This window comes from Eulemur rufifrons, chromosome 1, assembly GCF_041146395.1.
Source record: "Eulemur rufifrons isolate Redbay chromosome 1, OSU_ERuf_1, whole genome shotgun sequence".
Lineage (NCBI taxonomy): Eukaryota > Metazoa > Chordata > Mammalia > Primates > Lemuridae > Eulemur > Eulemur rufifrons.
In genome coordinates, this window is record NC_090983.1 from 12,563,294 (window position 1) to 12,577,161 (window position 13,868).

The following is a 13,868-nucleotide window of genomic DNA, read 5'->3' on the forward strand; positions in this document are numbered from 1 at the left end:
ATTTCTGAAACCAGGTTAAGCCAGCATTGAAATGAATTCAGTGACATTTGTAGGGTTTTGCAGAAACACTCTTTTGCCTTACCATGGTTGCTGTACTAAGCAACCTTTTTGGTCCACCCTGTGCTAAATTGCCCTGTGGCCCCCTGTGGAGTGGTGAGGACAAATACCATGGTTGCTAGGCAGCAAATTGGCAAGAATCTAGTTTAAACACATCCAGCTCAATAAAAATTTTGCGTTATCTCTCACTTCATTCTACTTTGACAATTGTAAACCTCTTGTGAAAGATACCAGGCATTCTCTTTTTTAATCTTGAATGACTTCATATTTTTAATGGGAGTTCAATAAAATGAAGTGTATTCTCTTTCTGTTTTATCTGTTTTTAATTCTCCTTAACTCTTAAATTTAAGTTATCTCCCAACACAAAAACACAGGCTTATTTCACATCCACTAAAACACTTGACAGTTATGTTAACATCAAACCATAGTTGAGCAACATTATACGTATACAAATATTTTTGTGCATTCTGTGATATAGGTATTATTATGCATTTTACAGCCTAGAAAATTCTAAATGGTTAACAAACTTGCCCAAAGTTCACACAGAGCCAGAACTAAGGCCCTGCTCTCTCTGACCTTGCGCTCCATGCTCTTACCCACTTTCTTGTCTCTGATCCTTTGATAAGTTCCTTTAAACCATGTGCTATATAGCCTGACTTGATGCATATATTTCCACTGCTCACAGGGAGTATGTCCTTCATTCTGACAAACTATTCACCTTTCTGCCTCAGTTTCTCTACCTTTAAATAGGGCTATTAATAATTCTAATGCTGGGTTTCTGAAAACAAATATAGCAATGGTATGAAAACACTTAGATTAGAAAGTAACTACTGGGGAACATTATCTGACCCTCGTAAGTGGCTTAAAATCAACGCCTATCATCATAAAATACCCAAACACTTCTATGATAAAACAAGCACCACTCCCATGGGGGATTAAGGGAACAGGGGGCAATTAAAGGGATCTATAAATACAATGCAGACTTCCTAAGCAAAACTTCCACAGCAAAGTTTTCATTTTAGTATACACAAAGGGATTGTATAAAGCCGGAAGCTCAACACACTAATTAGAACTAAGCGCTTAGTTTGGTCTCACTTAACAAAAGAAGATGAGGGAGCAGAGAATTGAGAATAATACAATGGCTCAAGAGGGCACCCAGGTCTAGGGACTACTTCGGCAGAACGGCTGAGAGAAATACTGACAAAGTACTAAGGTAGCAAGTTACTCCGGCAACAAAGCCCTCTCCCATTTCTGGAAACCAACCCTGCTGCAGGAGTAGGATAAGGATGAAGTCAGGAGAAAGTAATGAATTTAAGAATCTATGCCTCACTTTGATCATAGCATAAAACACTTGAAGACTTAAGAGGTATGGAAACAACATTAAAAGAATGGAATCAAATATTTATATCTACATTTACGTATGTACATGCACATATAGCCATAATGATTATGTACTGTCTTCATTAAGACAGTACTCAGTTACAGAGGCAAGGAAAAGTTCAGATTTTAAGCAGAGGCTCCAAACAGAAATAGTGGGATTTTTTTAGGAAAGAAAAATAATGAAAACAGAACCCAAGACTGAGTAGAAAATAAAAATCAGATTTAAGGCAGAGTAAATATTGTTGAAATCCCTAGAAGCCCATAGAAAGTTCACACTAAAAATCAGAAAAATATATGGTTTGAATCAGGGCAGAAGCCAACTTTACATAAGCACAGAATGTTCTAGAAAAACCCAGGTCTGCAGGATATTTGTAGGTACCTCACATACAGATAGAAGGACAGACAGGCAGACACACACATACATACACACACACACACATATTCAAGAGTCTTCAATCAGCTAATGTCCATCAAGATTGTCTTAGAAGGGAATATGACATGTAACATTACCCAAATTTATTTGGCCATGTAGAAAATCTGTCTAGTTTTCCTCGAGTATCTTGAGAAACACCTTTGAGAAATGCTAATGTAAATCTGATCCAAGGAGATCATAGGAATAAGGGCAAGATATACTTCAAGTAAAACAGAATCAGCTATCAGGTGAACCTTGGCATGCATTTCATTGATGCAGACGCTAATGAATAAAAAGGGAATATTAAAGCCCCCAAGAGATCAAATAAATTGGTTGCTTCTCTTCATGGCCAGACCTTCATTCTTAATTCTTATCATTACTACCCAAAATGTCTGCCTTTGTTCAGGGAGGTCTAGCAATACTACACAATTCCATATGAGCCCCAGTGGTGGCTGTTCTATGGACTTATACTCATATAGCAAATCATAAGTATAAACAAGATTAATTTCAAAGTTTGAAGTAAATAGTAATACCCAAAAGTTAGCGTAATGGTTTTTTCAGCCCTTACATTTCTCTCCTCAATCTGCTACCTAATGACCAGATTCTTCTTTCTTTTGTCCTAGTGACATAAATAAGCTGCTCCTTTAGGTGGATAAGAATCTGCTACTTGCAATTCAGTTAGGTGTAGTTAATTGTAGTTAATTACCCTATCTTTACAAAGGGATAAATTTACATAGAAAGTTTGTTTCCCACTGATTTATTATTACTATGGATCACATTGTTTTAAAAGCTGAAGTGTATGCAATAAAGGGTATCAACCATTGAATGAAATATTGGACTAAGTTCATTATTCAACATTGATCACTTACTAAGCTGATGATGATACCAGGCAGATTTGGCATAGTCCTGTCCACAAGGTACATACCATCAGGCAAGAAGTAAGAGACCTGTGATCAGATTTTTTGCAATACAGTCTGACAAGTACCCTCTGGGGTATTACTTTAAAAAAGTAATAAAGTGTATAGTAATAAAGTATAAAGTAATAAAGTAATACCCTCTGGAGTATTACTTTAAGATAGAGAAACAAGGTCAGGTTCACGTGTCAGAAGAAAACAACTAAAGGGAGACCAGAAAATGGTGTGGTTGGCTTAGAGGGTGAGTAAGACTGAAGAAAGTTGGACAGATAGGAGACTGTTTTAATAGTCCAGGTGGGTGATTATAAAGATTTCTACTAACATGGCTGTGTGATTGTGGTGCCAGTAAAGAGCTATTAAAAAGACAGAATTCACAGGAGGTGGAGACTGAAAAGAAAACACAGAAGAGGAATGGATTAACAATGACTCCCACATTTATGGCTTGGGCTATTCGCTAAATAGTTGTGCCATTCATTTAAATAAAGTGCGCAGAAGACAGTGAAGATTGCTGGAGCAGGCATGGATGAAGCAAGGAAGATAACCTTACCCGCTGACATGCAGAGAGATGTCCAAGAAGGAGGTAAATACATAGGTCTAGACCACAGGAAGAAGGTTTGGGCAATTGCTCCAGATTTGAAAGTTGAAGCTTTGACCCTGGAAGAGCTTTCCCAGGGACAGCACGAGGGCTGGGCTGGGCTGGTGCTGAGAAGACAGGTCCCTGAGCCACACTCCCACATAAGGGGCAGGTAAAGAGATCCTTGTATAGGGAGTGGAGATGGAGTGGGCAGAGAGGTAAGAAGAGAACAGGAGAAATTGATATCTCAAAATCAAAGAAGGATCAATGGTGAGGGAGAGTTCATAGATGGTATAAAACACCAAAGAAGGATACAGCTAAGGGCTCTCTAGATACGGCAGTTCAGGGTCATTGATGGTCTTTAGCAGAGCAATTTCAGAAGCTGTGAACACAACCTGATTACAGTGGATTAAACTGTAAAGAGATGTGGGATGTGTTATCTTATCAAACGAGGTGTTAGTATAGTGTTATCCCTTTACCTGCAAGGCACTTCAAGAGTAAACCCAATAAGACTGGGCATGGTGGCTCATGCCTGTAATCCTAGGACTTTGGGAGACCACGGCAGGAGAAGCCCTTTAGGTCAGGAGTTCGAGACCAGCCTAAGTAAGAGCGAGACCCCCCCTGTCTCTACAAAAAAAAAAAAAAAAGAAAAGAAAAAATTAGCCAGGTATGTTGGCGTGTGCCTGTAGTCCCAGCTACTTGGGAGGCTGAGGCAGGAGGCTTGAGCCCAGAAGTTTGAGGTTGCAGTGAACTATGATCATGCCACTACATGACAGCCTGGACAACAGAGCAAGACCCTGTCTCAAAAAAAAAAAAAAAAAAGAGTAAGCCCAATAAAAATATTAGAACTCTTAAGGCAGAATACCCAATGTGCACCAAAGTTAAAAATAATTCAGTAGGCCATTTATTCATCTTTAAATTGTGTATCAAATATTGCTTAATTTATTGGAAAGTAAAATGTAAACATGAAAAACGATATGGTCAAATGAGTATATTGAAAATGAAATCTTTCCCTTCCTCTTCCTCTTCCACCATTTGGACACAGAAAAATGGCATTCAGCTAATTCTGGAGAAAATTATGAATATTCAAGGTAGAAACCACATCATGCAACTTCATGGAAGTAAAAGAGATACTGAAGAACTTGAATACTAGATGTAGTGAAAGAAATTATGGAGGAGGAGGAGTTGGCTATAATTTAAAATGTACTTCATACTGCCCATTTTTGTTAACTGAAAGAAATGTATCTAACTAGAATGGAATTTATTTTATCTCAAAAAAACACAGAGAATTTCTTTTCTTGCTTTTATAGTTAGAATAATTACACATGCTTTATGTTAAATTTTGGACTCCATACTACATACATTGATAAAGAAGCCATTCTTTTAATGAAAATGCCTTTGTTTAGTGTACTTTATACAAATTTTTGAGTCTCATATGTAGAATAATGTGCACTCAAACTTGCCCATAAATAAGAATGTCTTTTAATAGATGATTTAGGGGGAGGGGGTGCATGTATAAATAAATTAAGTACAAATGAATTCTGTTTTCTGATTCTGAAGTGTTGGACAGCAAATGAATGACTCTAATGCATTTATTAGCTTTAGACTGGAGCACAGTCAGTATGATGTTCCTTACTTTAGAACTAACTCCTATGATATGACATTAGGGCTTCATGAACAACTTAAATTCTTCTAGAATACTGAGAAAAATGCCACTATAAAAATTGCTCCAAATTTTTTAAAAAGTTATATCTTCTCTTAATAAAATTAGCGTCAATAAAACTATTTTTGTTTTTATATTTTATTTTTTGTTTTTCTTTTGTTTTTAATTTTTGTTTTATTTTCTTGAAGAATAAGACTCCTATTGCACTGACGAAGGTCTTGTTGGAAGTTAACAGACTTTGATTCTGGGTGTACTTTTTAAAAGATAAATTACAAGCAAAGCCATGTTTATTTTATAACTTCAAAAATTTAAGGGAAAATTAAGATACAAAATCTGCTGTTGTCTTATGTTTGGCCTAGTCTTATTTATACGTGATGACTATATTTCTACCACAGCCAAAACAAAATGGATCACCCCAATTTTTGTGCACTACATGTATAGCACTAGAGATGATAAACACATAAAAGTTGACACAAGTTGATTAAGGTAAATTCAAATGAATTTACTATTTAGTGGCATTAGGACAAAATATATCTGGAAATAAACCGATGAAAACATTGAAAAGGAAATGGTTGTATGTTTCACATTAACAATCCTGAAGAAATTTATTTTCTATTCACTAAATTTCCTAGAATAATAGTCTTGTTTCTAAATATAAAAAACTGTTCCAGTTCTAAATTGGCTTCCTTTTCTCCACAGTAAAAATTATCCTAAAATGCTTGGCAGTAAGTGAGTAAAAACACAGATGTACAAGTCAGAGACCTTGGAGTACAGGCATAAAAAAAGACCCATTTTAAGTTTGAACCTAAAATTTCAGTTCCATTGAATTATTACCCAGGTTTTATGCCTTACATGGGAAGAAGGATTAGATCGTAATATTACCAGTGTTTTTTAGTACCATCCATAATTCATGTCCTAACAAATTACTTGTGAGATCTAGCTGGGAAATTAGAATGTATGTTCCCAGATCATGCATGGGTAGAATTTATGAAAGTCTAATTTTATAGTGTGTTCAACTGCCTGGACACAGCACATTTTGAAAAGAGAAACCAAATATTTTGATTCATTTACAGTTTATAATCAGTAAAGATACTGAATGATAATTTAAGCTACTTTATTGTTCAAAGTAACAAATAGTTTAAAAATGATTTTCACTTATATTGGCACTTGCTATGACGTTCTGTTTTACATTGTGTGTGTACTTATATACATAGTAACACTGCCTGATATCAAGTAATATTTTTAAAAGTCAGAATCAAAATCCATTAAATGAGATTGTACCGTGATTCCTGAAACTGAGTCATACCAATATTTATATCATTTATTTTGTTCAACACATTATTTTTACTTCTCCCCCAAGAATGCAGTAGAAGTTTTTAAAAATCATTAACTGTCCAACTTGTTTTTACACTACAGAAATTAATTATTGCATTTTTAAAGAACGCATAATGTGATCTAATTGACAAAAAAAGTGTTTTCAGTGCCTTTTCTTTTGTTCTCTAAAATGTTGATGTATTGGGTGACTATATATCCTGACGGTTTACAGGAATGGTCTCATGTTCTTACTATTTATTGGCTGGGCTAATAGGGTCTCCTTTCACTCCAAAATGTCTGTGTACACAATAAGTTATCCAGCCATCCTTTCAATGGATAATTTGCCTGAACTCACTTAATTTCATGAAGCTTCATTTTCAACATTTGTACAATAGCCATAATTACTTCTAAACTTTATAAAGAATGGCATGAATATGAAAATTACCACGTTCGCTTTATCAATACAGAATCGATCCCAATGATGACTAAAGGCCAAAATGGACACCATTTATGGTTGCATTAATCTTTCTGGCAAAAAAAATAGTCATGTAATTAAATAAACCTCTATGGCCAGGAAGAAAAATAATTTTGCATCTAAAAATCCATCTTTTATCTGCTTATTACTATGTAACCTGAATCTAATAATCAGCTCCTTTACAATGTGAACAAATTGCATTGCCAAAGCCAAATTGCTATTTGAGGTATGTAACATGATTTGAATTGATCCTAATGATTCTCTGAAGAAGAAGAGATAGGAGAAAAATGAAATATTTTCTTTACAGTACCTTAGGGTGCCCTTTATAATTGCCCACTTGTTTCTAAAGTATTTAGATTTTTAGAGCTTTCAAAGTATCATGTTTAGTCATTTCTAGAAGAAAAAGGATATAGAAGATCATTCGTTCAACAAATAAATATTGAATGTCCACTATAAATAAAATCCCATACTGGAGTTGGTGTGTCCTTTTGAAAGCCTGTGTCTATATGTATGAAAACTAGATGGTAATCCCAGTCACTAGGGTTCACTGTGTGAAGCCAAGACCCCAAGGCTTTCGGTTCATGGTCAAGCAAGGTCTGGGTCATGTTCTTACTCACGTGGAATGATGGATTCCACCTGGTGAAGTAGCAACGTTGCTCTACCTCCTTGAGAATCACCTGTGGTACTTCTTATACTGTTGACTCCTACGTCTTCCTCTAGAGATTCTGATTCAGTGTATCTCAGGTGGGACCCAGGAACCTGGATTTTAATTAACAACCCCAGAGGATTCCTGGACACTATGCTGTTTAGGAAACTCTATCCATTTGGCACAAAAGCCTTCAGCCATGTTGACTTTGGCCAGCCGTTTTTATGTCTAAACACATGCAGGCAGAGATGGAAAGTATAAAGTCTGAATGAGCAAGCATAATATTCATAAATGAGTAAAATGTGAATCAGGGCATCAGTGTTTGGAATAATTAACCAGCTCAGGAAGCTCTTGCTCGATATTCACAGTCTTCACCTTTGAAGTAGGCAATGGCAACCTCCGTTTGAAAGGGGATGAGGTGCTGTGGGCTCGGAAGTCAGTAAGGGAAAATTGGAGCCATTGTCTTACTGTGACAAGCGGAGTTGTAGCCTGTGACTTTGAGTTTGCAACAGATCATTTCAACTCAGCTTTTGGACAAAGAGGAGCTGTAGTCATAAAAGTTTTTAATGATCTCCTTGGAGTGACTGTGTGGGCTGGAACAAAGAATAGAGTATAATTTTCTATGCACATTTCCAAAATGCCATGACTCTAGAGGAGAAATGTTTTGTGTGTTTGTAAAATGCACCAGCTTTCTCAGAATCAGAGAAATTGCAGATTTAGAGCATACTTAAGAGTCATCTAGTCCAAGCCTGATTTTCATCTCCCCACTCGACCAAATGCATGAAACCCAGCAAATAAATTCAGAAGAAATTTGATTAAAGCAGAATTCTTTGAAAAATCAGACTTAGTATGCTTCTCCAAAGCTTGACTTTTATAAATCAAGAAAAACAAGTTGTTATTATTAACTGTTGTGAATGTGAATTGTAAATTGAATCAAACATGCTGGGAAAACTGATGTTTTTAAAGCAAGTATTTATTGAGTGCTTACTCTATGCTAGGTGCTTTATAGGAATAATCTTATTTGATCCTAGTGAAGTTGATACTATTTAGACATATAAAGAAATGGAGGCATACTAAGTTATTTAATTGAGATCCCACAGCTATTAATAATAAACGACGGAACCAAAATTCAAAACCGAATCTAACTCTAGGACATAAAAAGAAACATCATACAAAACATCCAGAATGATGTTCCAAATGTGTTTTTTTTTTTAAGTCTGCAATCATCAAACAAGTTATAAATTAGCTGAACGGACTTTTGCAGTCAGACAAATTCAGTTTGAAATCCTGTTTCTACCACATGTAGCATCTGCTCTCAGCTTGCGTCTCTGATCTACAAAACGGGCATAACAAAGTCTCATACAGTGCTTGTTAGGATTATATGTAAAGTGCTTGGTAGTGCAGTATCTGACAAGCATTTGTGAACCAAGAAAAAGAAATAAAAAAGAGGGTCTTTTTTTTTTTTTTATAAGTACAACAAAGTGTCACATTCCTTTTTGTTCAGTGAAATTCGAGATTAACAAATCTCAGATTCGTTAATCTTGACTCTGTGGCATATTGTGAGTACCGTGTACAACATACGTGACTGTACATGTTCTTCATGGTCAGACGCAGGTACTGTCCACAGCAAGACAGGGCAGTGGGTGAGTCAGCGCACCTGTGTCCCATCAAATCCTCCGGATTAGGAAGTGCAGAGATAGACATTATGGGGTAGAAATTCATAATCCAGTCTAATTTGCAGGTTCAGTAGCTAAGTCTGAGATCCAAATAAATAAAATGATTTGTCCAAGATCACATCAGGAGTCAATACTAGTGCCAGGACAAGAATAAAGCCTTGTAGCTCTTGGTTAAGGGCTACACCGTCCATTTGCATTTTGCCTTAAAAAAAATACATGCTGGTTAGCAATATTTTTATCAAAGAATCTTTAACATATTTTGAGCATTCTATCCTAAGAAAATAATCCAACCTGGGTGGCACTTGGCGGAGGAGAGGAGGGCCATATGCATGAAGATGTACTCTGAGGCATTTTTTTCCACAATGGCACAAATTGGATAGAGCCATAAAAATGACTCGCTTTGTCCTCTACCTTAAGTCTTTGCTCAAATGTCATCTTTACCGTAGACCCACCCTAAACATTCTGTTTAAATTGTCTCCCTTGCTCCAACTCTCCCCATGCCCTTCCTCAGCTTTCTTTTTCCCCCAACACTACCCTTTTCTGACATATAATGCAATTTACTTATTTTTGTGTTTATCAATCAGCTCTTCTGATGTGCATTCAAGAGTGCATGGATTTTTATCTTTTTTCACTGCTGTATTTCCATCACCTAGAGTGGCTCTGGGTACTTCATTCAGGACTCAGTAGTGTTTGTTGAACAAATTAATGGATGAATGATCTCCAAAACTAGGAGACTGGGTTAGTGAACTAGAGTATGGTATTGTATTCTACTTATTTAATGTGGCCATAAAATTTAGAAAACAAATGTATAGATCTCTAAATATGCTACTAAGTGAATAAAAAACAATATTCATATTCAAATACTAAAGAGAGGAACTAGGTAAAACTATGTACCCAGAAAAAAGATCAAAAGGGAATGCAAAGGGAGAGTGGGTTTTATGTTTTTTGTTTTTCATGTTCAGATATATTTTGTTTTGTCTGAGAATGACAGCAACATAAAGAGAAAGGAAAATAAGGGAGCAAGGGTGAGAAAGAACTATAATCATGAAAGTTCTAGCTCCGTGGCTTGGGATGCTGTTGGCCTATAGGCTCCTTGTCTGGATCCCTGGTATTTTTATCTAAAATGAAGATGAAATATTTTAGCCAAGGAGTTTACCTTCTATTTCCAGAAGCATGTGCTTTGCAGAATTGGCTCAGGAATTGGCAAGTTAATAATACATTGAATTTTAGCTAACCATGCCGTTTTGCTCACATTCCGCATCCATTCTAGTGATAAGTTTACAGATACCCTGAATTTTCTTTTATGCTTCTCTATGTTCATCTGTCTTGATGCTGTTCTGTTTTGGGGAAAAGTTTTCAATTAGTGATAACTGGGCCTCGGATAAACCTCATTGGCTACGATACTGCCACTGTGCAAAGCTTGTTGTTTCTAAACTCTTCCTTTGTCCTGTGCTGCCATCCTCTATGCCCGTTTTTGACCCAGTCTCACTCCTTGTTTTGCCCCCAGTCCCCAGTTTGTGCCTGGGCACGTCCCAGATCCAATAAGGCTTTGGTGCTGAGAGAATGAGGACTCCTTGCCGTGTCCCCTCTCCCTGTCTCTTCTGTGCACCTCGGGCTGCACACACAGACCCTGTGTTCTCCATCCACCTTTCTCCGAGGCTCACGGGGCACCCGTCCTCTGTCCCCTCTGCGGGGACAGTGCTAGTGCTTTCTCTGCAGCAGCAGCTCTGCACCTTGCCTGTCCCCTTGCTGATTACAAAGACAATCACAGGCTTTTATTCTCACCATGCAATAAGTTTATTGCTCTTCATTTTTCCACTAATGCTAGAGGGCAGGTGCCCTTACAATCCTAATGATAGCGATTTAATCCCCAGAATCATGTAATTTTAGAACAGAAAGGAGTCTCAAAAGCCATCTAGTGGAATTCCATCACAAATCCACAGTCAATACAGTGCTAGGTGCAGGGTGGGTGTTTGGAAAATATTTGCCAATAATAAATACGATAAAATCAGCCATCACATACCACTATGTGTTAACTATTTTGTGCTATTAACTTTGTTTTTAAAATAGTTTTTGGAGGCCGGGCGCGGTGGCTCACGCCTGTAATCCTAGCACTCTGGGAGGCCGAGGCGGGTGGATCGCTCAAGGTCAGGAGTTCGAGACCAGCCTGAGCGAGACCCCGTCTCTACTAAAAATAGAAAGACATTATATGGACACCTAAAAATCTATATACAAAAAATTAGCCGGGCATGGTGGCTCATGCCTGTAGTCCCAGCTACTCGGGAGGCTGAGGCAGTAGGATCGCTTGAGCCCAGGAGTTTGAGGTTGCTGTGAGCTAGGCTGACGCCACGGCACTCACTCTAGCCTGGGCAACAAAGTGAGACTCTGTCTCAACAAAAAAAAAATAAATAAATAAAAAAAATAAAATAAAATAGTTTTTGGCTACCATTTATTCACATCTATTTGTAAGGTCTATGAACAGTCATGGAGAGGGCTGTGCCTCAAAAGGCAGGAGGTAAAACTGAGAAACCAGTTTCAGGCTGACAAGGGCGATGATTTCAAAGGGAAAAAGATGGGTTACTGAAATTAGAATGAGAAAAAATAGGCTAAATTTATGACAGAAGGATTATATATAAATAATAACATCTTTCACTTCTAAGAACTGTCAGATAATGGGAGTGGTTGGTTACTGAGGAAAGCTGAATGACGGTTCTTGAGGTTAGCAACATTTCCGATATGATTCAGGGGATGATGAAATTAGGTTTTCCTTGATGGAGCAAAGTAGAATAAATATGTTAAATGGTTCCTCCTCCATGAGTCTGAACAAGGTTAGATTTCCATTCCACTGGAAAATGTAAAAAGATTATAAAGAGCAAACCGCTTTTCTACCTTAAAGTCACTAACATTCACAACCACCCCTGGGAATATGAGAACTCTATTCCTGGTACTTTTGGCCAGGATAGCTGATTTTTTTGAATGATGGATAGCTTTATAATTGTCATTTTTCTTTCTTTCAGGCTTGTAAATTTTATAGTTCCCACTGGTATGTCGTAAACTACAAATATGAACAGTATTCTGGAGACATTCGGCAGCTACCCCGGTAAGAACCTGATATGAACGCTCCTTGGGTTTTTTGCATGTATAGACTATGTTCCCCGTTCATTGTTTATCAATACATGTACATTAATCTAGTGCCAAGGTACATTTTACAGAATTTATAAATAAGAGTCAAGATAGAACAATATATTCTTTGCATATTCACAGAGTTTGGAGAGAGAGATAAGTATGCTCTGATTTAACCTTTGGATGATGTTTTAAAATCCATTTATCTTATTCTTTGGTGAGCTGTCCTTTCAACAACAGGTACAAGAGGATTAGCAAAGCATAATATGGCCAAAGGGTTTTTCTGACAATATTCTGTAATGACATTCTTGTTTGCCACTCGTTTCCTGTATTTTCATGCTGGGTTATCAAAAGTCATGAAAATAAACAACTTCCACAGAAGTGATCTCTATCTGCATACAGCAAAAAGGAAAATAAAGACCTCATTTTTCCTCTGAGTCTTGGGAACATAAAATTGTTAGGAGAAGGTGACTTTGTTTTGCTTCTGCTCGGATGTCACCTCCACAGAGAAGCTCTCCTGACTATCTGAACTAACGTAGAAATTTATTTAGTGTTTGTTCCTTACTAAAGTAGAAATCCCCAAAGGGCAGGGACTTTTCCCTGCAGAAACCCCTACAGGCCCAGGAGAATGCATGACACACAGTAGGCATGCAGTAATTACCTATTGCATGAATAAACTGAGTGGATGACAAATCTTAAAGTATAATATTGCTGGGTAGGATTGGAGTTGTTCAAAGAACTGCCTTGAACTGGTACCTCCCAACTCATTGATTTATCAAGCCAAGATGATGCAAATAATTCAGAAAAACTCTTAATCAAAGTTTTTCTTAGAATTTTGCTCAAGTGAAAACATTAAGATGACACACATTGTATCGAATTTTTTAACAGATACAAGGTAAGGAATTGGGCACCACTTTCCCTGATTTCCTGTGACCCCAGAAACATCCTTCCCAGATTTGGATACTTGGAAGCATTGCTCTCCATTCCTAAGTGCAGAATTTGAAGGAGGGATTATGAAATGGTTTTGAGAAGGTGACATTTGAGCTCGGATGTGAGTGAGCCGTAGCTGCCAGCACTGCGATCTTGGGAAAAGGTTCCCGCAGGGCACAGTAAGGGCAGAGACCCTGAGTTGGACACCAGCATGGACACTTGAGCAGAGTAACAGGGGGCTCGAGCGGAGGTCTGGAGGGGAACACAGCAAGATGAAACCAACGACCTTAGGCAGGGGACCTTGTGGGCCCTGGACAGGAACTTGGATTTTACTCTCATTGCAACAGAAGCCTTAGGAAATTTCAAGCAGGGTGTGGCATGATCTGATTTCCTTCTTTAAAAGATCCCTTGGTTTACTCTGTGGAAAATGGGATTGCAGGGATGAAAATAGAAGAAAAAGAGAGGAGGCCATTTCTTTTGGAGTTGCATTACTGTGAAGAGCAAGACAACGTTCCTCCAAAACCGCAAATCTGTTTGCAAAGCACTGAACATTAACTTCTACCAGATTAGAATATTCTTTTAGACTTGCATCACTCCTGACAGATAACCGCTGGTAATATCGTGCTGGGAAGGTCCACCGCACCCTGCGCCTTCCTGAGCAGTCGTTACAGTCAGAACGTCTGGGGGTTAGTCACGCGCTTTTT

The 13,868-nt window shown here is 37.6% G+C and overlaps 1 protein-coding gene and 1 pseudogene across 6 annotated transcripts in view; one reads left to right on the top strand and one right to left on the bottom strand.

Moving 5' to 3' along the window:
- Window positions 1-13,868, top strand: part of DOCK10 (dedicator of cytokinesis 10) — a 251,705-nt gene that overhangs the window by 124,117 nt on the left and 113,720 nt on the right. For all 6 annotated transcript variants that reach the window (XM_069466706.1, XM_069466724.1, XM_069466686.1 and 3 more), the window contains exon 4: window positions 12,129-12,211. In XM_069466706.1, coding sequence (XP_069322807.1) covers window positions 12,129-12,211 — 83 coding nt within the window. The remainder of the gene's footprint in view (window positions 1-12,128; window positions 12,212-13,868) is intronic.
- On the bottom strand, window positions 10,450-10,532 carry LOC138387650 (U4 spliceosomal RNA; annotated as a pseudogene).